At 43.6% G+C, this 27,221-nt stretch overlaps 1 protein-coding gene across 1 annotated transcript in view; it reads right to left on the bottom strand.

The window, feature by feature from the left end:
* Positions 1-27,221, bottom strand: part of UST (uronyl 2-sulfotransferase) — a 291,582-nt gene that overhangs the window by 45,175 nt on the left and 219,186 nt on the right. The window contains exons 6-7 of the mRNA XM_029223457.1: positions 19,639-19,736; positions 17,642-17,799 (exon numbers count right to left, since the gene is read on the bottom strand). Of these exons, the coding sequence (XP_029079290.1) occupies positions 17,642-17,799; positions 19,639-19,736 (256 nt within the window). The remainder of the gene's footprint in view (positions 1-17,641; positions 17,800-19,638; positions 19,737-27,221) is intronic.

The raw sequence follows: 27,221 nt of genomic DNA, 5'->3' as shown, positions 1-27,221 counted from the left end.
ATTATTATCATTATTGTTAGAAATTCCCCTGGGCAACACAAATTGTGTTACTGTCAGCTGTTAAGCCCTTCAAACTTCTAGAATTATTTATCAGGGGTCTAAGGGAGTCATAAGACAGCTAGATTTCGAGAGAGGATAGTTCAGCTGCCAAGTGCTATTAGCACGGAGAGGGCAGTTTAGGGTGTGGGAATGGTGTACAGCAGGGGTCCCCAAGCCCCGGAACATGGACTGGTCCGTGGCCTGTTAGGAACCAGACTGCACAGCAGGAAGTGAGTGGCGGGCGAGTGAAGCTTCATCTGTATTTACAGCCGCTCCCCATCACTCGCATTACCGCCTGAGCTCCGCCTCCTGTCAGATCAGCTGCGGTGTTATTCTCAGAGGAGCTCGAACTGTGAATTGCGCATGTGAGGGATCTAGGTTGCGTTCTCCTTATGAGAATCTAACGCCTGATGATCTGCGGTGGAGCTGAGGCGGTGATGCTAGCGCTGGGGAGCAGCTGCGAATACAGATTATCATTAGCCAAGAGGTTTGACTGCACAGAGACCATAATAAATCGATTGCTTGCAGACTCATATCAAAATCCTATCAGTGAGTGGCAAGTGAAAACAAGCTCAGTGCCCCACTAATTCTGCATCATGGTGAGTTGTATAATTATTTCATTATATATCACAATGTAATAATAACAGAAATAAAGTGCACAATAAATGTAATGTGCTTGAATCATCCCCAAACCATCCCCCTCCCCCAGTCCGTGGAAAAACTGTCTTCCATAAGACTGGTCCCTGGTGCCAGAAAGGTTGGGGACTGCTGGCTTACAGAGGTACTGGAAGGCTGGAGGCAGGCACAAAGGAGAATGATGCAGTAGGAGGATGCAGAAGAGAAACTTCATTTGCTCACAATGAGGAGGGTCCATTCTGCTCACAGTGACGCATGAGTGAGAGAGGGACCTGATCTCCAGTTATGGGAGAGAATGAACACTAATGAGGCATCCAGACCGTGGCGTGTGCGCTTCACAATGACCAGAGACTGTCGTCAATACTCTCCATCGTCGCAGAAAGTCTGCACGACTAGACTGAAGGTTGGTGCAGTGGGTCTCCCTGGAAAGAAGCGGACATCTCCAGAAGAGCAAGGAACATGGACTGGGGGACACAAGACAGGAATGCCACAGCTCCAGGTCCTTTCCTTGGCTATGAACCTTGGGATGCCAGTTAGACCTTGCAGCCAAACTACCCAGGTTTATGCCCCTGTCTCTGTGCCTTTCCCTCTGCTCTCCTGCGGAACATTCCAGATCTACCTCTCTGGGCTGGAGGTTGAAGAGGGAGCACAGGGACCAGCAGTGCAAGGAGAACTCAGCCACAGAGACAAGTGTCACGACTATTAAACGGGTTAATATCTATAAAGTGCTCACATGCTGCCTGGCTCATAGTAAGTGCAAAATTGATGTTTGTTAAGTGAGTGACCCAGTTGCTTCTCTCTATCAGGAAATTTCCTTCCTGGGAATAATGGGCTTTACTCATATTTTAGCAAGGAAGGTGACATTTCTGTACAACTGATACCCACCCAGGCTCTTAGGGGAATGCCACAGACTGTCTCAGAGCAAGGAGGAGCATCGGGCACAATTCATTCATTGGGCTGAAGAATGAATCTGCTACAGCATATTAGTAAGATGGGTGAGAAACATATCCGGATCACGGAAATAGAATCGGGTAAGAAGAGGCCTTGGGAGTCTTTACCAGGATGCTACTGAGCCTTTAAAAAGCTGTGCCATGGAGTTAACACCCAGGGAAGTGGCACACCCTCCTAGAGAGGATGCGTGCAGACGACAGACTGAATTGAAGGCCTTTCACCGACCTACATAAAAAATAAGATTTGATTTTTACAATGCTTATCTGCTGGTATCTGGAGATATTTTTCAGGAAAAAAATATTAAAAATATAAATAAAAATCAGATCAAAATAATGGAAACAAAGAATCAGACAAATGAGAATTAAAATTCGATGATGAAACTATTTGATATACTAATGGAATAAAACTTGTTTCAATACTCTATTAAAAATCAAGTTTTTTATAGTTAAGGTTTGAATTATTCAAATTGGAAAGGTTCAGGGCTACATCAAACAGAGAAAAGTATAGCAATTTTTTTTTCATGCTCTAACTAGCCTTCAGGTGTGGGGGTTGGAGGAATAGGACATCTGGTCACCCAGGCAGGCACTCCCAGGTATTTGTCCTGGAAATGCTCAGTAAGTAACTGTGCTTTACCTAGTGTTCCCAAAACTTTGCCAGGAGGGGGTTTCAGAGAGAAGGGAAGGATGGGAGGACAGCCAGGCATCACCTGTGATGAGTAGCATTCTACAGTGGGTACTATGGGGCATCAGGAAGGTAGCAGCCATGGTCCCTGTCTTCAAGAAGTCCCTGTAGAGTTAATGCCAAAAGGATAACTCCTCTATTTCATACAAATGACCGAGGATGAGCAAGCCCTGCCTGAAGGGGCCATAGTGACAGTCTCTTCTTGTTTCACCGCTGTTCACTTGTGCCCCTTCCCACAATCCTCTTTTTTTCTGATCATGAAAGTGGAAGAGGCCACCAAGCATAGTGGGTTTGGAGCCAGACAGGCTCTGCCTCTCACCAGCTATGAGACCTCAGATAGAGCCCTTAGACTGTCTGGGTGTGTTTTCTCCTCAGTAGAATTTGGATAATAATATCTAATTTGCTGCACCACTGTGATGATTAAGAAGATACATAGAGGGTACAGAGCACAGTGTCGGGACATACTGCACCGTGGCATCTGCGACGCACGTGTATTATAAAAAAGGTAGATAAAACAGAAAAGTCTAAAGGAACAAATGAAAACTACTCAGAGCCCACAAGCACAATTAACAACTGCTATTCTTTTGTTTTTTTCCCTTTTAGTTTGTTCTTCTAAGCATATTGTGTGTACACTATAAACATATTGTACAATATAATAGTGTGTCTGATTTTTCATTAGTGGTTCAGAATGAACAATTCTTCAAAATGAAATTCCAATGGCTTCTTCATATTTCATTGCATTATTGTAAAGTCATTTATTTAACTTTCTCCATGTTAGATATTTCTTTTCCCCCCAATTCCTGTGTCCCACAAAGACAGGCAATCTGGTGTATTGGGTAGTGCTCACCTTTGCTTAAATCCAGGTCTTGCTACTTGCTGGCTGCTTCGAACATGGACAGAGCTTATTATCACTGAGTCTCCAGATATTCATCTGGAAATGGGATGAAGATTTCTACTTGTATTAGTTTCCCAGGACTGTCGTAAAATTACCATAAACTGGGTAGCTTAAATAACAGAAATGTATCCTTCCACTGTTCAGGAGGTTAGAAGTCCAAAGTCAAGGTGTCAGCAGGGCCATGCTCCCTCTGAAGACTCGAGGGAAGAATTTTTCCTGGCTCTTTCTAGTTTCTGACTGTCCGTGCTGACAATCTTTGACATTCCTTGGCTGGTGGCAACATAATTCCAATCTCTGCCTCGGACTTCAAACGGCCTTCTTTCCTGTGTCTCTGAATTTCTCTCTCTGTATAACGACACCAGTCATTGGATTTAGGGTCCACCCTAATCCAATGTGACCTCATCTTAACGTGATTATATCTGCAAAGACCCTGTTTCCAAATAAGGTCACACTCACAGATACATGGGGTTAGGACTTCAACGTATTTTGGGGGGACACAATTCGACCTACAACACTACCTAGCCAAGTTGTGAGGAAGAAGTGAGTCAACATAAATCTAAGGTGCTCTGTTAACTGTAAAAGTGCTATCTTAGTGTGAATCATGACTTTTAAAGGTTTTAGGTCAAGGCACCAGTTTTAGGAAGGCAGAGTTTCAAAGTATCACATCTCCTTGAGTTTGAGTGTTCGGCCTCTTCTATGGAACAGCAGTTTGAGATTTGAAGCCAAGAAGGCAAAATCATATGGAAGAATCATGGCGCCTCAGAAGCCCCAAATGCCTTAGGACTGGTCTTGTCAATTGGATGACCTCCTACTTGCTGACCTGGGCAGCCCAAGCCGGTGGGAGAATCTACAACATTGCTTCGCAAAAGATCTCTGAATTTTTCCCACTGTAATCCATCTCAGATTGATACTTTTGTAAACTACAATAAAAATGAGTTATTAAAAAAATAATCAGAGCCATACCAAATTACCATCAAAGTTTCTACAGGCTTACTCTCAATTTCTACCTCGTCTCACCATGGGCTGGCAGCAAGCAGCTTACGGGCTGGCAACAGTCCTTGGACCACACTTTGAGAAGTGGTGCTTGTCTGGAGCCAGGGCCAATGCCGACACAGGGGCCCCACTGGACCATCCTGCTCCCAGGCCTCCGAGGAGGGGGGCTAAAGGGTTCCCAGCCTTCAGCCCCATTCTGGGGGTCATGCCTGGCTGGCGAAAACAAACACACCTCCCACACCCACCTGAGTCTCAGTGTTTTCTTTGAGTTTGTTTTCCCACTGACTTACTTTCCTTTCAGTCTGGGCTTTAAAAACAGCCTTCTGAGTGAATGCAGGAGATCCCAGCTGTCCCAACACCACGGCTCATATGGAATGCATTTAGAGAGGGGAGAAACCTTGAACGGAGTGGTGATACGACTCTGAACTGGCTTGGACACGGCGTGGCTGGAATTTCGGAGCTGGCTTTTGTTTGCATTTGTCATGAAACATTTGTTATATGAGCTGCTGCTACTGCTACTAAGGCAGCTGCTGCCGAGAAACCCTCTCAACGGCGGCTTTTTCTCCTGGACATGTGCTGACTGACAGCGCTCATGGACCGAGGCCCTGGGCTCTCCAGGCTTGGGATACCTGTGTCACTATCCCTGCATTAGGTTAGGGAAACGACACAGGACAGCACACAAAACGGTGGTGCCTGTTTCTGCCAAGTTACACGGGCATGGTATCTTTGGACGGTCGGGTACTGCCTCTGATCATGAGAGAGTGTCTTTTTTATCAGTTCTTATAATTTACATTCTCTCCCATCCAATAAATCTCCAATATGGCCCTGATCTGTCTTCCAGGTAATCTTAAAAAACAGTAGTTTGGGGCCTCATCATAGCAAACATCATTCAGTAAAAAGACGTGGATAGATCTAGAGACTGTCATGCAGAGTGAAGTAAGTCAGAAAGAGAAAAACAAATATATAATATCGCTTATATGTGGAATCTAGAATAATGGTACAGATGAATTTATCTGCAAAGCAGAAATAGAGACACAGATGTAGAGAACAAACTTATGGATACCAAGATGGGGGGATGAATTAGGAGACTGGGATTGACCCGTATACACTACTATGTATAAAATAGATAACTAACGAGGACCTACTGTATAGCACAGGGAACTCTACTCAGTGCTCTGTGGTGACCTAAACAGGAAGGAAATCCAAAAAAGAGGGGATATATGTATACGTAGAGCTGATTCACTTTGCTATACAGCAGAAACTAACGCAACGTTATAAAACAACTCTACTCCAATGAAAAGCAAAAAAAAAAAAACAAAACACAAAGGAGTTTAACTAATAAACTACCATTAAGGGATCTTGTTTTTGTTTGCTTTGCTTTTGAAATTTCATCACTACTATAATCCCAAGATACGGATGCTGAAGGCAGTGCTACGGTGGCCCGATTCACATCATGGCTACGCAGATATCCCATGAAAGAAACATTTATAACAGATCTAGCTAGAAGCTATACACACAAAACTGGTAATAGAATCGTAAAGTTCAGGTAGTTAGCACATTCCCAGATAAACGCAGTAGGCTGACTACAGGCCTTCAACACCTCTCCTTTGAAACACTTCACTAAAGTGACAGTAAAGGACGATAATTTTATAAAAAGATTGCAAGGACAAAGAACTGGAGAAGGATTTCAATAGAAGACAAACTTCAAACAACTTCTGGAAGATGAAAAGTGGTTGGAGGAGTGCATTGCACGTGGCCGAGCAGAGTATATGCACTGGAGTGTTGGCAGAGGGGAGACATACATCAGGAGGGTCAGCTCACCCAAAGAACCCTTGAGAGAGAGACGAGTGGCACCAGGTAGCCCAGATGGGAAAGCCGGGCATGAGGCAGGTAGTCTGGCTATGAAGCAGTTGGGCCCCAAATTCCCTCCACACCTGCATGCAGCCAGCTATCTTGCAATGCTTCTTCCCCCGTTCTCCACTGCCTGTGATCCGGCAATCTTAGGATTAAGTCTCCAAAGAATCTGGCAGAGGCTCCAGACTGATTTGCTAACCCAGCGGAGAGAGGAGAGCATGGGCTAAAATGAGAACAATGAAGTGAATTGTGCCTGAACGTGGGCCTTCAGCTCCTGTCCCTCACCAGCAATCAGACGTGTGTCCTGCTCCCCTATTCCCTCCTCACCTCCCGTCCCCCAAGGGGATATTTGGGGGACTCTTCAGTGGGGAAACTGGATCAACTCCAGAGAAAAAAAGACCTAAAGTCACTAACAAATGTTTTCCCAGCAAAACTTCTATCGCTGCCTGATCATCCCAAGTGGGTCCATTAGTTGATAAGCCTCCCCTACTGCACAGCACTTTCAATGAGCTCTTTAGTGTCTCACCCTCAAATATGAGTTCCGACAAAGATTATCAGAGGAAAGACTTCAGACTGAAAAAGAGATGCCCAAATCAACCGAACAGTGAAAAGGATCCTGGAGCAAGTAGAGATAATGTAAGAAATAGATGGAAACACTTTTCAAAAATCTCTGTAATTTTCAGAGATTTAAGGGGGCATCGTACCCAACAAGCAAGAGCAAGATATTATGCAAAAAGACAAAAAATATTTAAAAAGAGCTCTTGGAAAAGAGAAAATTCAACAGAATGACTGGAATACACATCGAGGAACTCTTCCAGAGAGAAAAAGTTGAAGAAATGGAAATTAAGAGAGGAAAAAAATATAAAGCACATAGAGAGGATGCACCTCGGGATTCAAATATCTGACCAACAGCATTCCAGAAATGAATCAGAGAAAATGGTGCTGATAAAATCATGAAAGAAGTAAAACAAGAAAAATTCCCAGAAATGGAAAACACGAGTTTTAAGCTTAAATGTATCTACCGAATACTCAGTACCCTGAGGCGTTGCAAACTTTCATAAAAGGAATAAACGGAACACTCCAGGAGAGAGAGAGAGAGAGAATGAAAAATTCAGAGAAAAAGATGTGGGAAATGAAGTGCATGTATGAAGAAATCCATACCCAGCCAAACTGGCAATCAGGCGAGATGGTAGAACACTGAGCTTTTCAGACATGCAGGGACTCAAAGAATTTACTACCTCCCACGCACCTTTTATCAGGAAGCAATTTGGGCCTATCTTGGAATAAAATGAGTTATGAAATCAAGAAATAGAATTTGAGGGATTCAGGAGATCAGGGATACAATACATTCAGCAAAATGGTAAAGGGAAGTGGCAGGACAGCTGCGAAGGGAGCTTCTGAGTAATCAGCACAGATGGAAGCAGGAAGTTAGAGCTCTGGGTGGGAAGGAGGGTAGTGGTCCTGGGACGGGGGAGCAGGAAATGGAATGGTATACTTATCTGATAAAAATATGGGAAAAAAATCAAAAGTAAGATTGATACAACAGATCTAATGGCACATATGAAAATTTTTTTTTTTTTTTTGTGGTACGCGGGCCCCTCGCTGTTGCGGCCTCTCCCGTTGCGGAGCACAGGCTCCGGACGCGCAGGCTCAGCGGCCATGGCTCACGGGCCCGGCCGCTCCGCAGCATGTGGGATCCTTCCAGACTGGGGCACGAACCCACGTCCCCTGCATCGGCAGGCGGACTCTCAACCACTGCACCACCAGGGAAGCCCCGACACATATGAAAATTTTGATAGGTATAAATAAATCTAAGTGGATAAAAAACCCAAGGCAATGATCAATTCTAGAAAAACAATAAGTTATGCAAGAAATGAAACAAGATGATGGTGTACCACTTGGATCAGCATCGAACAAACATATGCAGTCACAGTAACGTAAACAGGGGCTACGCGTGTAACACATGGATAGAGCTATACTATGAAGATGGTGGAGGAGAGGAAGTAGAGGTAAGGGTGGTGGAATAAGAGCACTAAATAACGGCTCAAATAAATACATCAAGACAATAAGAATAAAACAAGCCTGTGCATACTGGTTATAATTAGTGTGGTGATTATCAGAAGAACCAGCTAACAGTGCTGAAAGCGTTTGCCTCTGCAGAACCAGACTTTGCAATGGAGAGGGTTGAAATAGGAAATGACTGCTTTTCATTACATGTCTTTTAGTACTATTTGATTTTTAATTATATATATGCACTACTTTAATATATATAGTTAAAAAACAGGAAGGTAAAATTCTAGGAAAACGTGCTTTGAAAAGTAGCTCCAGTAGTGTCTGGCTACGACAAGGCAACAGAAGTACTTAGAAGCATACTGTAAAAACTGGAGAGGTGAGACTTTCCAGAGTATCTGAACCTCCCACTCAACAAGTAAAACTTCCCTACTCTCATCAGTGGGGAAATAGGTCGGATTTCTCTATGGGTTTGCGGACAGTGAAATGAATATGCTTAACATAGCTCACAAGAAACCACTAAAAGCAGCAACGTTCTGTACACAGGCATATTTGCAGTTTTTCACTGTGTTCTTTCACAGTCCGACACCATTTGCAAGACGTGAAAAGCTAGGACATTATATGTTGATAAAAATGTATGAGATATTAAAAAAATACAGCCCAGGAAATGATATTTTTATTTGAACAGGATTTAGTTGAACAAAAATAGAAGTTTCCATCGTAAAATGTTGAGTCATGCGAAATGGGTAAGGATTGTACTTCGCCCCAGCTGGGGGTACATTTTATAAGCAAAGAATGTCAGCAAGGCAAGACCGTGAGTCAAGGGCACAAAGACAGTTCTGAAATTCTCTGTCTGAGGCCCTTTCCACATCACCACATTAGGCCCTGGGGCGGGTACAGACCTTGGAAGTTTGGGCGTGAAAGAGCAAGGAAGCTCACAGGGTCTTTTATAAAAAGATCAACTATCACCTCTGGGGTCGGGTCTCTAATCTTTGCCCCGGCTCTAGGAGCATTTCAGCTTTGCTGAGTTACCAGGAAAGTCCAAAAATTGAAATGTGTGGTGACTAATTCCACACTTAGTAACATTCTTACTCAATGCAAAGCACATTACTGTCAAGTTCAACTAAAAACTGCTCAAGGTAGAAGTGAATAAATTCCCAAGTAGAAGAAATTCACCTATAAACACAGAAGAATGCTGGTACCTCCACCACACACCCAGATATTATTAGCCACCTTTTTGTCTGGGGAAATGAATCATAAGAAAGAAAACTGCATAGCCCATGCTTGGCCACACTGTGGGGAGCATCTGGGGTTCTCCAGAGGATGAGGTTGGGACCTAGAAGAGATCAATTTCCCAGGGTGCATGGATGGGAGGTGGAGACTGGGGGAAACTTCAGGAAAGGTATTCCAAGGGCTCCTAGTGAGGGAGGCCAGGAAGACCAGAGGCAGCATCAAGGGATACAGCGAGCTCACCGGAGTCAGCGAGTGCCTGGTAACAGAAGGGGAGTCCACGCTGGTGGGCAGAGAGGGGAATCTGGGGGTCAGGCAGGGCAGTAGGTGGTATCTGGAGAGGTGTGGTGGGCTCCCCAGTGGAACAGTGCAGGACCGACTGGAGCCAATGGTTACGCCAGGCCTGGAGAGTGGCTGGGTCTTGGGTGCAGAAAAACGGAAAGAAAGCAAGGAGGAAGAATCCCAGCTCTAGGGACCTGGGAACCTGGCAGTATCCTGACACACTGTTAGGAAGTGAGGGATCCTTGGGTGGTGGTCAGGCTTGCAGAGGGCAGGGAAAGCGGGGTTGGGGGAGTGACACATGGCCCTCTGGCAACTGTGGCTTGGCCACTGGTTCTGGGATTGGTATGAGTGACTCAGTTCCAGGTTGTACCACATAGAGATCTAAGGCTGCGGATACTTTTATAAGAGAACTTTTATAAGAGAACAGGCTGTGGGCTGGCTTAGCAGTAGGGTGACTGAGCTGCGAAGAATTGGGGGCTCAGCTCAAAGAGGCAAGGTCAGTAGGCAAGGGCCGAGGTGGGCTGGACGCCCCTCATGCCTCCCAAGTATGGGACTTGGGACTTCTGTGTCTTCACACCTCCAGGTCTGCACTCATGTTATTTTTTTCTGCCTAACTTGCCTCCTTCCACATCCACCTGGTGAAGAGCGATGCACCCTTCAAGGCCTGGCCCAAATATCTCCAGTAGGAAGTGCCCATCCAGTTTGCGATGGCATTCATGCCAGATATGGTTTTCTTTATCTTTATACGGCTGTCGCCCAGGGCTGGAGTGTATTGCAGACATGGAAACACTTGCTGAAAGCGCTTGTTGAATTTTTCTAGTATTTTGAGATTATACCTGCTATTTAGATATTAGTCTTCAAAGAAGAGAAATATTTTTGGAACGTTATTACTATAAAATCAGACCATGTGTTAAATAGAGATAATCCACAGATTTTATTTTCAAGCATTTACCTTCAACTGCAATACATAAGAGTGCTTAATACCCACTTAATGCTCTGTATTAGTGATTAAATATGAAGGATGTTTGGAGGGTCATAGATTCATGGAGTTTGTGGTGGTTCTGGGGACAGAAGCTTGAATGTCTGTGGTCACTTAGGACTTGATAACTGTGGGCAAAGCTATTCTACTCTTTGACTCTCAGCTTTCTTATTTAGAAAGTGAGACAAAGACTAATTGTCCTCCTCAGCTTCAGAGGATTCGTGTAAGAATCAAACGAGGTCATCTTAAGGAAGTGCTTTATAAACGGTAAATTGCTATGCAAATTATTATTATTTAGGAACTGTTGCTGGTGTTCGCATGCAAGACTATTCACTAAGATACCATTGCTGTGTAATAAGGAGTTTAGTTGTTTGAACATGAATGGGTGTACACACACACACACACACACACACACACACACACACACACGTAATGCAGTACCAACCTGACTAGAATCTGAGCCTAGGACATGACTGGTGATAAACAAATCGTTATGGAGAATATTGATGGTACATGAACCAATAACAGATTGGTATCCTATTTTTTATAAATGATAATTGAGGTTTTTTGTTTTTGTTTTTGTTTTTTTTGTGGTATGCGGGCCTCTCACTGCTGTGGCCCCTCCCGCCGTGGAGCACAGGCCCTGGACGCGCAGGCCCAGCAGCCACAGCTCATGGGCCCAGCCGCTCCACAGCATGTGGGATCCTCCCGGACCGGGGCACGAACCCGTGTCCCCTGCATCGGCAGGCGGACTCTCAACCACTGCGCCACCAGGGAAGCCCAATAATTGAGGTTTTTAAATAACTTCATTGGTGCCTGTAGATAGTCTGAATTTCTCCCAACTATCAGTTGTATACCCGTGAAGTTCCAGAATGTTTTTGGGTTTTGTTGTAGCACAAAAGTAATAAGAAGATGGAAATAAAAAATGAGAAATAGCATGTTTAATCCAATCATTGTAGAATGATGGATGATTTTTATAAAACCAGAGTAGACGGTACATATATTTTTTAACCCACGCAAACTTATTTGTAAACTATCCCCCAATTCCCGACCCCACTGGCTCTCAGATAATGTGCTTTGGACTACTGCAATCAATTGTACTTGGAATCCTTTTGATACGATCCCATTTTCAGGCCCCATATTGGGCATAATTGTACATCTGTGTTCAAGCATTCTGTAAACGCCTGTCAGCAGATGCAAACTGTTAGGAAACCACAAGCACTTCCTTGAGAAAATGGAGAGACACTGCCACCTGCTGGACAAAGTTTAATTCATTAACAGCGCTCTGAAGTATGCAATTCTGCATATGGAAAATAAAGGTTTTTCAAGAACTGAATCTTAGGGTCATAGTTAAAATAAAAACGCCATTAAATCACTGAACACCCATCCTATATCTACTAAATAACATGATGCATAACAGGCTGAAAGATTCAACATTCAACTCGAGTTAATGGTAATTGGCCCTGGTCACATCTCAACCAGTGGATTTCATTTAAGGTTGAAATTTTAACGCCCTGATATTTCTGCTAAGAGTTCAGGCATACAAATAGGTGATTTTTTAAAAACCCTCAGTGACTTGCATGGTGTGTGTTTTTCAGTCCTGAGCATGTCACTGTAGTAATATTTCCATTAAACTTATTCCCTGTGATTGTTTCAGGAATAAAGTATTGGCCAGAATATAATTGTTCCTCTCCTTCTAAGTCAGAAATACTATTTCCTAAAGGCATGCGATTTCACAGTCATAGGTCAGCTGTCACTGATGAAATAAGTGAAGGGTGACCATTTTTTTCTTCTCCCCCCCCCCTTTCCTTCTTTCATGTAGAACTTACAGAGAGAGCTGAAGCCCTAGTTCCTCCCAGATAATGGCCCTCTCTCCTGTAATGTGGCTGGCAGGCTAATAGCTAATTATTGAACACTTAATCATATGTTAAGCTCTGGGCTAAGGGCTTTACATGGATTCGATCAGGTTCATCTCTCACAACAACCCTGTGAAGTAGACAGTACTGTTTATGTGCCTTATACAGATGGGGAGGCTATGGGGTACAGGGGTTACACCTTACCTCTGGTTATCCAGTTAAGTGGAGAACGGGTTTTAATGCCCAGACTGCCTACTCCAGAGGCTGTGCCCTAATAATTATGATATTCTGTCTTCTGGACAGAAATGCATATGGTGTGGAGAGAGAAGGGTGGACAGTGTGACCAGAGAGTGTGTTGGGATCCCTGGCTTAGGGAAGAACGGATTCTGAAGGAATGACCCTGCAGCGAGGATTCGTCATGTCCTATAGGTGGCGATAGTCTCCATGACTAAACCTGGGAATTAACGAAGGCAATGGGGACTGCCTGTGGTTTTTGCGGGGCGGGGGGCGGGGGGAAGCACCGTATAATTGTGCTAACCAACAGAAGGTAGAAAGAGGAGCCTTAAAACCTTATATGTGATACTTTAGTATCATAATAATATAGACCTTAGCGATCAACCACCCAAAGCTACATTTGCTCGGGTCCTCTGGGCAGAACCACAGCAGAAAGAGGACAAGGAGTCTCTTCAAACTCCCAACTCAGTGTTCTTTCTTTAAAAAATAACTTTTCTTGGGCTTCCCTGGTGGCAACTTTTCTTGGGCTTCCCATGTGGCTTCCCCGGTGGCTGAGAGTCCGCCTGCTGATGCAGGGGACACGGGTTCGTGCCCCGGTCCGGGAAGATCCCACATGCCGCGGAGCGGCTGGGCCCTGAGCCATGGCCACTGAGCCTGCGCATCCGGAGCCTGTGCTCCGCAACGGGAGAGGCCACAACAGTGAGAGGCCCGCGAACCGCATAAAAAAAAAATAATAATAACTTTTCTTTATGAATAATAGGACAATTTTAATTTTCTATGTAAATATCCTCAGATTTGAATACTGCAATGCAAATGAACTCCAAGAGTACACTGCTATACCCTTAATAGGAGTCTAATTATCATTCATGCCTAGGAAAAAGATATTTAAATTTGTACTTTATTTATCATCGTTGTTAATAAAAAATATTTAAGTATAAGCAGTTTTTTTTTTAAAAAAAAACAAAGCACCCAATTTATGAATGAACTTAAATCCTCAAAGTTAGCACGGAAGTCATTTTGTTTGGAATTAGACATTTTTCCTTTGTAGTATAGTTGGTGGCCAGATTCTCAAGACAGCCCACAAAAGTCTTGTAAATTCTCTACTGAGGTTCCAGTGTTTACATTTGTAACGGAAACAAGTTGAAAATGAATACTAATGTAATGCTAGTCACGGAAAGTATTTAGAATACAAGGGGAAAGGATTGGAAAGTATTTAAAATACAAGGGAAAAGGATTAGCTTTCAAGTCCTCATGTAGTCCTCACGTAGGAGGGTTAAAATATCAGGTCCTATTGTTCCATATCTGGATGCTAAGTGGCACTACTGAACTGGAACAGCTGGGTTACTCACCAAGTCGGGGCGGATATGGGAGACGCTGATATAAGGTCTTTCCCTATCACAGATATCCACTTATTCTCTGTCTTTAATTAATTTTCTTATTTATTGTGGCCTTTAACACCACTGTGATTTTAGCTCCTAAAGAAACTATGACTAAGAAAGCGTGTCCCTTTTTAAGAGCTAAGGGGGAAAAGCATTCATGAACACGTTAACGCTTGTGGCTCAGAAGCTCTTAAGTTGTGGCCCTTTGGTTCACATTTCGGTGGATGACCACGGAGCTGTCTCTCCAATTCTTTGGGCCGGATCCAAGCTTCTCGTTTTTGAAAGTTAAGTAATGAGCAAATGTAATCGAGATTAATCAATAAAAAATGAGACCGCATAAGTTAAAGAAGTGAGGTCACTCTTACCCAGTAAATCTGTTTCGGCCTTGGTTCCCCCAATTCAAACTCATACCCAGGTTGGGCGGAGTTTACTGAGCCCTCACTCCAAGGTACTGGCCTCAGCATTAGCAACTGCCCTTGCGCTGGCGGGAAATACCAGAGTGTGTCCTCCTGGTTATCCACCAGGCTACAACTTTCATGCTTATTTCATCTCGAGTACTTACTATCTTCAACTTCTTCTGAGATACACTAACTGGGTCTCCACAGAATGCAAACATTAATATAAAACGGCTAAATTTCAAAAAAATTTATGAAGACTAAGTTTCTCAAATATTTCTGGTAGGAGACAAGTTTACTCACCAGCATATACCTTCTTACAGGCAATGAATGGGGTGAGGGAGCACAAACAGTTGACCTGTTATTTAGCGAAGTTCTTAACTTCTCTAAATGGTGGGCTATAGGAACCCACAGTACTGACTGGAAAGAATTAATGACTATCTTTCCCATCTAGAATAAGTGGCAAAACCCATCTGACTAGCGGATGCTATTTTTACCAGCTCCCCGGTTATTGTTATTAGTGTTTTTTCTTCAGCAGTGAGACTGGTCTAAATATTTTTCGTCTTGCTGGAAGGGGATTGCTGAAATCCGCACACACCTGCATTTTTTAAATAACAGGACGAGCACCAAAGAAAAATGGCCAGTGGAATGTTTGCCTCTTAATCCAGCTCCATGGTCAGTTTAACCTACAAATATTTAAAGGTCTCAGATTTTAGTGTTTCTTCCCTCTGTCCTCTAGTCTACTCAGTTATAAAATTCTTGTATAAAGGGCAAGAGCAATGATTTTAGTGGGCCATTATCTGTGAGTGGAGATTGAAAATGCACAGGTGATGAGGCTCTGGTGTGAATGATGAAGTGACCTGCTGCTTCTCTTCTTTTAACCTATTTGATACCAGCTCACTGATTTGCGGCCATGAGGAAACAATACAGGGGCTTAGTCTTTGCAGAGGCTAAAATATACCAGAAAGCTGGCCAGGCGAGGATGCTCATCTCCTGTCCCCTGCTTCAGGGGATGAGGAAACTCTTTGGGACAGAGCAACTTGGCCTTCAAGGTTACCATAGAAAAATCTCACAGAAGGGGCCTGAGAGACCACAAAACACAGGGGAAGTTACTGAAGAATCACTCAAATGTTCATTTTGTTGTCTACGTGCCGTGTGGCAGCGGAGCCCATTACACTGGAGTGATATGCAAAATATTTAACACCAGTTCCACTCAGGAACTAAATTAGAACAGTTGTTGAGTCCTGGGCCAGAGTCCTGAAGACTCCCTTGCGGGGGGGGGCCGGCGGTGAGGTGTGTGTGTGTGTGTGTGTGTGTGTGTGTGTGTGTGTGTGTGTGTGTGGAAGTGCACCTAGAGTGTGGGAGCCCAGGGCAGTGTAGACGTGTCTCGCTGTTTTAACCACTAGTATAGCTGGACTGTGTGAACTGGTAATGTGTTGGCTGGCCTGCGTTCTCCCTGGGGCAGCAGCCTCAGAAGTATTTCATATATTGCTATGCCAAACTCAAAGGGGAGAAAAATCTTTATAGGTGGAAAGATCACAGCTAAAGACAAAAGAGCTAACAGTCACTCAATCTTCAAAAATATGTTCTACTTTAATTAATGGGCTTCTAGATCACGGGACGAAGGCCTACAATTCCTGAGAAGTCAGGTATTTAAATGAGGAAAACAGTTGGGAAGTGAAGATGATACATCCTGACAACAGTAGGTAAGTGAGCCCTTGGGGCTAAGATTTTTGTTTGTGGTTTATTTGTATTTAAGAAGAACAAAGATTAAAATGTCCTCTTCTAAGTTATCAGACCTACACTTCAGATGTTGACCCTTGGTGTGCTGGGCTGTGACATCCTGTGGATCGTGTCAATCCCAGATCCCAGGATGGATGAAGTGCGTGGTGTGGCCTCACCCATACTCTTCCCAAGTGCTGGGATAAGAGTGTGTTCTTCTTATCTGACAGCTATGTGTCTCCAAGACCCAGTCAGTCTTTTATCTCATACTGTACATCTCACACCCCCACACCCCCACACACTATACAACAAGATAAAGCCGAAGAAGGGAAATAACGATGAATAACGTAAACCTTTTCTTCAAAGGAGCCTGATTTAGGGTGAGACTCCTCCTTGCACAAAGACCAGAGTTTACTTTGTCCTACAGAGCTAAAAACTGGTCACAGGAGAACTCTTTAAATTCTTTGAACTCTTTAAATTGCCCAGAGTTGAAAGAGCAAAGGAAGGCCCTGTTTCAAAAAATGACAATTTAGAGTTTGTTATGCTTCTAGCTATTCCAACCACACTTCTTGCTGCGGAGACACACCTCGAGGTCCATGGTCATGTAAGTACATGCGAGTTTGCCTCTGAATAAGAGTGTTGGGAGACCAAGGCAAAATCACCTTCCCCCAGCAAGTCCCTGGTAGTGGTAGGGCCACCCGATGGAACCAAAGTCAGGGCTCCTGTAGGCAGAACCAGTTCACCTGGGCATCAGCACCTGTCAGTGATGCAGGTGTGGTACGAGGTCCCTGCCTGGCTGCGTGGCATGTGAGGCAGAGGCTTCGTTTGGGGAGCCCTTCCTCTGTGCCTCATTTCTACAAAGCAGAATAATACCTTCCATTTCCCGACAACAAAACAAAACCATAAACGGATTAGTGAAGAGGTATTGTTGAGGCAGCAGTAGATTAAGAACAGGAAAGAAACAAAGTTGAGAAGAACAAATGACGGACTTCTGAAAGTAATGATTTTACAGTGACACTATGGGCAACCCTTATAATTGCTTTGCTGCATTCTCTTTCTTCTGTTTGGACACCACTCCATCTATTAGAGTAAAATCATAATTGTATTCTCAATGTGCTGCTTTATGGACTCTATGTGCCAGGATTTGCTTTTGTCAAATGGAAGTAGGGCCAGAGTTACCTCATCACACTCCCCAAGGGCTCCAACACACACCTGCCTGTTCACTGGTTCACCCCAGCACCAGGACACGGCCCACGGGAATGCTGCCCATCTCACTTTCCAGAGGGAGAAACGGAAGCATCCGGCCTTTAAAACATGGCGAGTTTATGTTTGGCCCTGAAGCTCAAGGTTTTGGTATCTAAATCTCGTGGTTCTAACCTTGCTTTGAAGCCAGGGGAGCTCCCCTTCACTAACAGAAGAGATGATTTCACGCCTTTATTTCCCGAGTCCTTTTCAAGGTGAGTAAGCCTCAAAACAGAGAAGCACTTGCTTACAGACGGAGTTACCTGGGTCTTTGTAGATACTGAGCACACCCTTGAAATAATGAGGTAAAAATCTTTCCAGTAAAAGCAGCACATCTTCCAACTCTTCAAGAATCCCCACAAGCAGGAAGTTTTCATTCACGTTCAGCTTTGCTCTTTCAAGGGCCCACTCACCAGGCTCCCTTTATGGATATAAAAATGATTTTGAAATCAAAGATTGGTTTTCGAATTGCAGCAACAACATGTTGGAAGCTTCTCCCTTCTCCCACCCATCCCCAGTCACACAAGTCCAAATCCCACTTTCTCCAGGGCCCAGCGAGCCCCACCTAAATGTTTGTTAAGAGAAAATGGGCCCAGGCAGCTAGGTCTCAATAAACGCTGATTAGAATGGCCTTTTAATAGGAGGACCAAACCGAACCCGTAAAGTTAGAAGTTTTGAAATATGAAACTTACTGATTTTGATGTCTGCAGAAATCAAAATAGGTGTCAGGTCATGACCACTAATCATCTTATTCTTTTGAGGAATTTAAAAACAAACTTTTTTTTTTTTTTCTTCAATTACAGAAGGAAAACAGCCTAATCTTATTTGTAAGGCAGATCTGGGAGCCAACAACACTGATATGAATGTAACGCCTGGCTGGCGTTGACTATCTGGGGGAATTTGGGCAAGCCAGGATTCTTTTTTGAAAATTTTTAATAATCCTTACTTAGCTCAAATAATTGTCATCAAGGTAGAACAAGGTGACATTTTGAAAGCATTTTGAAAATCACCATGAGATAAGGCATCAGAAGTCCTCGCCCCAAGATCGGGAAATATATAATTTTAAAAGTACTTTAAGGAGTTGGAATCTTGTTTCTTGGAATAAATATCCTCATTTTGACAGAAAGCGAGTCAACTGGCCCCAAATCTTCCCAGGATCTGAAGCCCTGACCGTGAAGCAGAAGGCATTTACTCCAGGGGCCAGGGTGGGTGAGGGAGGCCTCCTGAGCTCAGGAGTTTATAATGAAGCAGAAAACTGACACTTCTAGCCCCAGAATTCTGACCGTAAGCCAATTGGTTAACTCGGCAAAACGTCAATAATAACAGCACACATAATAACTAAGCAGCAATCACAGTGTAAGCAAAAAGTACGAGTGAGCTGCAACTTGGAAACAGCTGTGTCCCCCCCAACCCCCAGTCTCTTAAGGAACACAACGACCTTCTAATCAATGTCTCCTTTCGGGGAAAATGCTGCTTCTGGCAGCAGGGTTTATTTTCCACCAAGCAAAGATAATATTCATCGTTACTACCATTTCTTCTGGAGGCTACACATTTGTCTAGTACAACGAATTTCAAGTGTAGCTAGACCAGAATCACCTGGGAGGTGGTCACAGATGCCTGGGCCTCACCTCAGAGACTGTGATCAGGTGAGGGTTCCTAACAAGTACCCCAGGGATGCAGATGCAGGAGGTGGGTGGACCACGCTGAGGGCCCTTACTATCTGAATAAGTCACTTTCTAAAGAAGGTCTTGCAACCAAGTAAGGTTGAGGAGGGATCACTAGAAAGTACTTTCTTCTCTTTTTACTAAGTATGCCTCAGGAGAGAGACACTCTGGAATTTTGGGTGCGAGCATCTAGCGTTTCAGACCCAATCAGACACACCACACTGGCAAGGACAGCTGTGGACGCAGCACAGTCACTACAGAGGAGCAGGTTGGGCGCACCCCCTGGGCTTTACTATCTCATGGGCTGGGGAGCGACAGCTGTATGTCAAAGGTGAAGAAGAGTTTGGCTGGCATTTCAGTTACACAGCTTTACGGGTGGTTCCCAAGGCCTCTGCCAGACCTTGATTTGTTCATTTCTTTATTTATAGGACATTCAGAATCTCAAATGCCATCTTGAAAGATTAACAGTAAATATTAACTGAATTCCAGAAGTTAGAGAGACTGGGGACGCAGAAGACGCCCATGCAGTGCCAGCTGGTGGGTTTCCCGTCATTGTTGTCCAAGTGAGCACGTCATGAGCCTGTTTCAGTCCTTACCTGCATCTGGGATGCTGTCCACAAAAGTACGGAATGATGTAAAACAACCTGGGGTTGGAACACTCAGGATAGTTTTCAAGGATACACTCGTTGATGTCCTAGAAGAGAAAACACAGCAGTGAGATGTCTGGCGGTCTCTGCAGGGCTTTGTCAAATGTCATACAGTGTAAGTAAAGTTGATACTTTAATGATACGGGAAGGCCTTGAGAAGATGTACAGAATTGATGGATTTCATGAGAAGAAATGAAATCCCTTTTTTGCCTTGCACCAGCCTGCTTCACTGGCCAGGTACACATACGGTCAGAGCATTTCACAGTGCTGGTTCTGTTGAGTTAAATGAATTTCTGCGTTTCCCAGTGGCCTGAAGTCTCTAGCTAGATGACAAGCATCTTGGAGCAGTTCGACTGACTGTGGCTAGCTGTGGCCCCAGCAGTTATGAGAAACTGAGAAGTATACAGTGGACACTTAACAAATATTTGTTGAATGAATTCAGTATGACTTAATTCATTCAGACTTAATCAGAGATCCCTGTACAGCCAATCCTGTAGAAATGTGTTTCCCTGTGTATCCACATGCCCAACAAATACTTATTAAGTACCTACAACAGTCACATAGAGGGTCTGTAAATTTTGGAGGGGCTGTAAAACCATTTCTAATGTTATATTAGGTTAGGAAGTGGCCGGATGTTTGCATATAGACATTATCTCACTTTCAAAAGCAACAGTTGTGATTTTCAAATAGAAAATCTGGAATTTCTGGATAGAAAATTTCTCTTCTATGAGGTTGAGTGCAGTGTCTTTGTCAGCATTACTAGAGCTTACAATGACATGAAAAGAAGGGCTGAAAATCCTCTTTCATCAAGGCAGACCACATTGGATACCCTAGATAAGACATGTCTGGTTCTTAGGTATTTCTAAGGAGAAAAGATAACCCAATTTACAAACAAACCAAACAGCTATGGGATGTTTCTTCAGAGACAATACTGGCAAGGCAAATTAAGAGTGGATATAACTCAGCAAACATGGTCCTATGGTCAATGAAGTTTATGAGTCAGTTGAAGCCACTGAATCTAATACCATTAGGGTAAATGGTTAGTTATTAAAAGGTTTTTTTTAGTTCAAGTTGGGAGTTGGAAAATATGACTTAAATATCTATTTTTTTCAACAACATTTTCTTTTCCCTCTCGTGCTTCTTTGGTTTATATACCACTGAAATAAATTACACAATTACAGTAACAAATTCAACCGGAATAAAGAGATTCAGGAACAGACACACTCCAGCTGAGCACCTGAGCCTATTGTGGGAAGCACAGGTGCACAGTTCGCAGAGAGGAGTATACGAGAAGCACGTGGAATGGTGTACGTCAGCCCATCCAGCCATGCATGAAGTGAAGGCAATAAGAGCACCTCATTGCATATGAAAACCCATTACAAATGCACGATGTTAGGCCCCAAATACCTTTCTAAGAAAATAAAGTCAATTATAGGACAATATGAACATGTAGGACAACATAAAAATAAAATGTGTTTCCATAAGGACAGAAATATCTGGAAGGGGCTTCCCTGGTGGCGCAGTGGTTGAGAGTCCGCCTGCCGATGCAGGGGACGCGGGTTCGTGCCCCGGTCCGGGAAGATCCCACATGCCGCGGAGCGGCTGGGCCCGTGAGCCATGGCCACCGAGCCCGAGCGTCCGGAGCCTGTGCTCCGCAACGGGAGAGGCCACAACAGTGAGAGGCCCGCGTACCGCAAAAAAAAAAAAAAAAAAAAAATCTGTAAGGATAAACACCAAACTGTTAAAAGAAGTCATTTATGGTGGTAGACGTAATGGAAGATGGGAATACACTGAACTTTATTTGTTTTTGAAATGTTAGCTTTAATTATAATATATATATTTTAGTTTTATCATCAGAAAAGTTTAAGGAGATCTACACATTGTAAAACAAACTAAAACTTGTATAGAGGGTGACCAGGCTTTGCCATGAGGATGCTCTGACCTCCCTTCCTCCCTCACCCTCCAGGTATCCTCTGGCAGTTGGCTTCCCCCAGGGACCTGAGCCTTAGGTCAGAGTGACCCAGGAACTGGGCTGGGGTCAGAGGGAGGGAGCTAGGAGCTGGGTGGGAAGCAGAGCACAGGAGACTCCGGGCACGGCCAGCGTGGTCAGGAGGGTCTGTCCTCTGAGGTCGAGATTTCACAGCAAATGGCTGAGTAAAATGGTAGTGATTTAGGGGGTGTCCAGAGATCTGCCCCACACACAGTCAGCCCCCCAGAGACCTGCATTAACACGAGGGGCGGGGCAACTGAGCCCACCAAAGCCTCCTGCAGAGACTCTGACAGCGCCTGCGCTTCTCCGAGTTCACTTTACAGTGGCCTTTTAAGAAGAACTTGTGTAACTGTTTGTTTAGGTGGTGACTCCAGGAGAGCCCAGATGCCTGCTCACTGCATCTCCAGTGCTTAGCACCCTTCCTGGAAAAAGCAGAGGTGCAATAAATACTCAGCGACTGAATGAGCAAATGGCAGAAGGAACAAGCCAAGACACACACCCCTGATTCTGTTCCCAGAGATCCTGGCCTGGGGCTCGCAGGAGGGGGCAGAGGGCATCAGTTGGTGGGGAAGGGGAGGGCTGAGGACTGCAGGGACCTAGGAAAGACGTTTCTCTATTGGAATCCACAAATAACCTCTCAAGGTCAATTTATGGGAAGACATAAATTCCTAGTTTAAGAATTACTGTTAACAATTCTTCCTTTCTTAGAGCAAGGCATGTTGCAGGAGATTTCAAACAGTTCCATTTGAGCCCATTAGGTTGATGGATGGTGTTGGCCACAAGCATCTTATGGAAATGCTATAGGAGGACATAAATACAAGATGACTCAGATGTAAGACCAAGCGGAAGCAGGAAACGAGCTGTGAAGACCCACGCACTCAGCTGCCTACGGCTTGGCCACGGTGAACACTACTCGTCTGCTTCCCGGCAGCTCAAGGACGCGGGGCTTCGGGAAGCTGCTCCTGGCCACTCACACAGTCCACTCTTACTGGAACCCAGAACTTCAGTGAATGACCGTTCAGTGTTTTGGGCAACCAAATGTGATAAGTGTCAACACAGCTGTTCCTCCAGTGCTCTGCTCCAGTCCCCCGCCAGGGCCATACGGTTTCCCCCCAGGATTAATGGTTTTATTTTTGGCGTTAGGCTTCGCTATCTTGTGTTGTTTTACAATCCCCTTTTTATACTGAAGTTCTCTTTGTACATATATAGTCAAAATGATTATGCAATTTCATTTTTTCTTCCCATGCAGTGTTTCTAGGATAAGGTTGTTTTAAACAAAAACCTTAATATTTATTTTAAGACTTGCTCTAAGGTCTTCATGACGGTGATGATTTAGCCAAGCTGGCCCGCTTGCCAGACTGCTTGCCAGTGCTTGATCTACGATTTGCTTATCTGGTCCTTGGATCTTGGCAGCTGCCATGGCACCCCACAAAGTGTCCCCTTGCCCAAGACTAGCCCTCTTGTAAGACTGGGTTTCAACATAAGACCCCACATTCTCAATTTATTCGGGAAATGAGATATTCTCTAGGAGCGAACATTCAACTGAGTCCTTTTAATTGCCAAAACTACAAAAAAAAAAAAAAAAGGCCAATTTTGGTTGAAATTTATTCTAAACTGTGCTATTTTTAAAAGCATACACTTACACCCTCTAGGTTTTCTTAGTGGCTTCACCTTCTTCCACTTTGATCGGACAGCAAAATCACGTTCAATTGATTTTCTCCCGTAACATTTTCACTGGATAGACTGTGATGAATAACACGCACCTGTCAAATGCCAAAGGGCCCTCAGTGCCCAAAGGAAACCCCAGTCACTACAGCCAGATCCCTGGGGGTCAATCCCGAGTCCTCTCTCACCCTCACTGTTCACATCATTCAGTGGCCCGACCCTGCAACCTGACCCCTAAATGGTTTTCTAACCTGCCTTCTGGCATCCATTCCACACCTCAGGCCCTGCTCAGCTCCTTCGCAGCTGGTTAGTATCTCTTCCTTTCATCTCTTCTCCCTGAACACATTCTACACAAAGTTGCTGCAGTAACTTAGCTGAAATGCAAATTCATCCACTTCACCCCTCTGTTCAAAAGCTTTGAAGGACTCTTAGTGACGGTGCAGTGGCAATAAGGATCAAGTAGGGCACCTGTTAAGAAATGCTAATTCCCGGACCCTACCTTGATTTAACGGAGAGCTTGATTTAACAGGTTTTTCTGGAGACAAGGCTAGAAATCTGCATTTATTTATTTTTATTTATTTATTTATTTTAACATCTCTATTGGAGTATAACTGCTTTACAATGGTGTGTTAGTTTCTGCTTTATAACAAAGAGAATCAGTTATACATATACATATGTTCCCATATCTCTTCCTTCTTGCGTCTCCCTCCCTCCCAGCCTCCCTATCCCACCCCTCTAGGTGGTCACAAAGCACCGAGCTGATCTCCCTGTGCTACGTGGCTGCTTTCCACTAGCTATCTATTTTACATTTGGTAGTGTATATATGTCAGTGCCACTCTCTCACTTTGTCCCAGCTTACCCTTCCCCGTCCCCGTGTCCTCAAGTCCATTCTCTAGTAGGTCTGTGTCTTTATTCCCATCTTGCCCCTAGGTTCTTCATGACCTTTTTTTTGTTTGTTTTTTAGATTCCATACATATGTGTTAGCATACGGTATTTGTTTTTCTCTTTCTGACTTACTTCACTCTGTATGACAGACTCTAGTTCCATCCTGCATTTTAAAGAGGAACCTTGGTGATTTTGAGAACCTGGTTGCCCTTCATGGGCCTCAACACTGGGCCAGTAGGTAATTCCACGCCTGGCTCATCTGGGTCCCTTGCCTGGAATTTCCTTCTGCCTCCTCCCCTGGTCCCATAGCAGGCCTAGGTTTTGGCGGAATTCCTGGCAGGACGAGTGTTAGTATATATGCCAGTCCACCTGTAGCGAAAGGAAGGCTCCAGAAGCTGGAGAGGAATTCAGGATCTGACAGCAAGTTCAGGGTAACTCCTGGTGAGCCTTCTGGGTAGACAAAGCACACACAACCTACCCTGTGTGCTTTGCAGCCTCCTAACCATCCACAGTCCCCATTTAAAACAATCCTCTCCCCTCTTACCAAACTGAGAGTGGTCCTGGGACTTTGCTCCTCTAGTAAGACAAAATAAGTGAAGTCTCTAGTATATTTCTCATTCATTCCACGATCTTTCGTCATCAAGCCCCCTCCAATCCTATGGCTAATCCTGGGCCCAGAAAGGAGGGATTTAAGGAGTTCCAGTAAAAGGAAAAGTTGAGCTACACATACGGTCCATGGTGAGGTGAGGGCTGTGCCAGATGGGCAGGGCTCCAGCACCCCGCAGCCCTACCAAAACCAGAAGAGCTATGCTTTGCCTGGGTTTATGTATTGGGTTCCGTATAAGATTTCAGCTGATAACAAGGCTCTAAATCTGAAAATCATTGCTTCAGGCCAGCACACAGAGGCTCAGGGTATTGGAACAGCTAGCATGACCCCCATCACACCGCCCCTCCCTTTGCCCTATATAAGCAGGTGATTCTGATTGTAGGGCCCAGGAAGTCGGATCTTACTAGCTGGGTCATGACTGTTTGGGTCCTATGATTAAAGAGCACCTTGTGGAAAAAGCCAAAAATATGAGAAAACATTTTTCCTCTTCCTCTCCTTCCCAGGGTCCAGGCTGCTGAGAGTTCTATTCTTCCCCCTATCTCACCCTTTAAGGAAAGAGGGGATACCAAGCCCATGCTAGCAAGGGGAAGAGTAGGTTTCTTATGTGCACAACAGTGTTAAACACTATAGAGTATCTATATTCTAAATGTCAAAAATATCTTTAAAAATGCATGGCATCTTTTATTGAAGAGAAATTTAATTTATTATAATTTTGGTGTATAGTGTCAATCCCTTGATTATTTTAGTTTTCATTATCAATTGTGAATGAATAGAGGCCCTTTGAACCTATGACAAGCTTGGCACGAACGTGGCCTTCAGGAAGGCATACGGTACACAGGTGGGGTGCTGGGCAGACTTCCCGAATTCAACTCTCTGAACGTTTTGAAAGCCACACCTGCTGGGCCAATGCTGTTCCAGGCTCCTGGGCAGGAAGGGCTGCCAAGTATGCAGAATTCTGCCAGATTGTGCAGTTATTTTATTAGGCAAATAAATGTCTACAGATTCTAGTGCAAAACCACTGGGCCCAACCCAGTTTTGTACAAACATTTTCAAAAGTAAAAGTGGAATACATTATCAGTCACTCGTTTTCCTAATTATAGTTTTTTTGGCTAACGATCATTTCGCTTCCTTCTACATATAATGTCTGGAATACTTGCACAAAGAATGTCTTTAAGCGGAGGTCAGCCCCAGTGGGAGTTACTTAAGAAACCACTGGATACCCTAAATTTTACACAAGTGGGACACTTTAAGGAAGTCCATCTCGACAAAAAATTTCAGGCATAAATTTTATAGAATCATAAATTATGAGAACTGAATTCAGTGACTAGCTGAAGGAAGACTCAGGAAAAAGAGGTAGAGGAGGGCTATCAATCCTTTAGTGCTCTTTATTAGAAATGAAACACATGATAAACTTCACCTGGGATTCTAATTTTAAACTTTCAACTAGAATTTTCTCATAAAGTTTACATCTATGATGCTACAATATGGTCAAATGCAATCTGATTTCAGAGATTCTTAATTTGGAGTAGCTCAAAATCGGTTGCTTGTTGTGTTTAAATAAATCAAGCTGAAATCTTCAACAAACCAATGCCAAGGTTCTTTAATTATTTTATGAATTAAGGCATCTACTGTACATAAGACATCATGGTAAGCACCCTGGCCTCAAGTAGCTGACAAATAATTGTGCCTGTCTCCCTTTACTTGTAGTTTACAAAATGTAACTTTACTAACATTTATATAGAATATATTCTTGGTAGTGGTTCCCTTTATTTGTATGTGGTTCCCTTTTTATTAATGCTCTTACCTTATATTAAAATTTGTCTTATAAACTTTTTTTTAGCATTTAAATGGTGACCTTTTCTCATCCCTTTACTTCCAGTCTCTATTTTCAACAGATGACTCCCTCTCCCTGTTTAACAGATGAATGTAATCATTTACCTTATTATGATTATTGATATATTTGGATTTATTTTTGCATCTTTCTTTGTGTTTTGTTTGCTATTCTTTTCCTCTGCTTTTTTTTTCTTTTCTGTTGGTTTCTAAAGTTTTTAATAATACCACCTGCCTTTCTTCTTCTGCTTTAGAATCTAAAGATTTTCTTTCTACTATTTTCACAATTACCCTTACATTTTTTAATGTTCTAAGATTTTTTTCCCCCAGATATGTGGTTCTGACAGCTTAAAAAATACAAACGATAACAATGCAGCTTAATACTTGAGAAGTACTGAGGAGAGGTGCAGAATTTTAAGAAATCATTCATAAATGGTCAGAAAGATGAGTTGATGGAAGAGTCATTTAAAAATGTTTAACGTTCAAATTTGATTAATATTTTTCTAGTAAAGTCTGAAGTAATTTGGTCTTTCTATATTTCTCCTGAATCTGGAA

This window comes from Monodon monoceros, unplaced genomic scaffold (genome assembly GCF_005190385.1).
Source record: "Monodon monoceros isolate NGI ecotype Baffin Bay Population unplaced genomic scaffold, NGI_Narwhal_1 Super_Scaffold_15, whole genome shotgun sequence".
Classification (NCBI taxonomy): domain Eukaryota; kingdom Metazoa; phylum Chordata; class Mammalia; order Artiodactyla; family Monodontidae; genus Monodon; species Monodon monoceros.
Note: the sequence above shows the minus strand (reverse complement) of the source record. Positions and strands in the feature narration are given on the sequence as shown.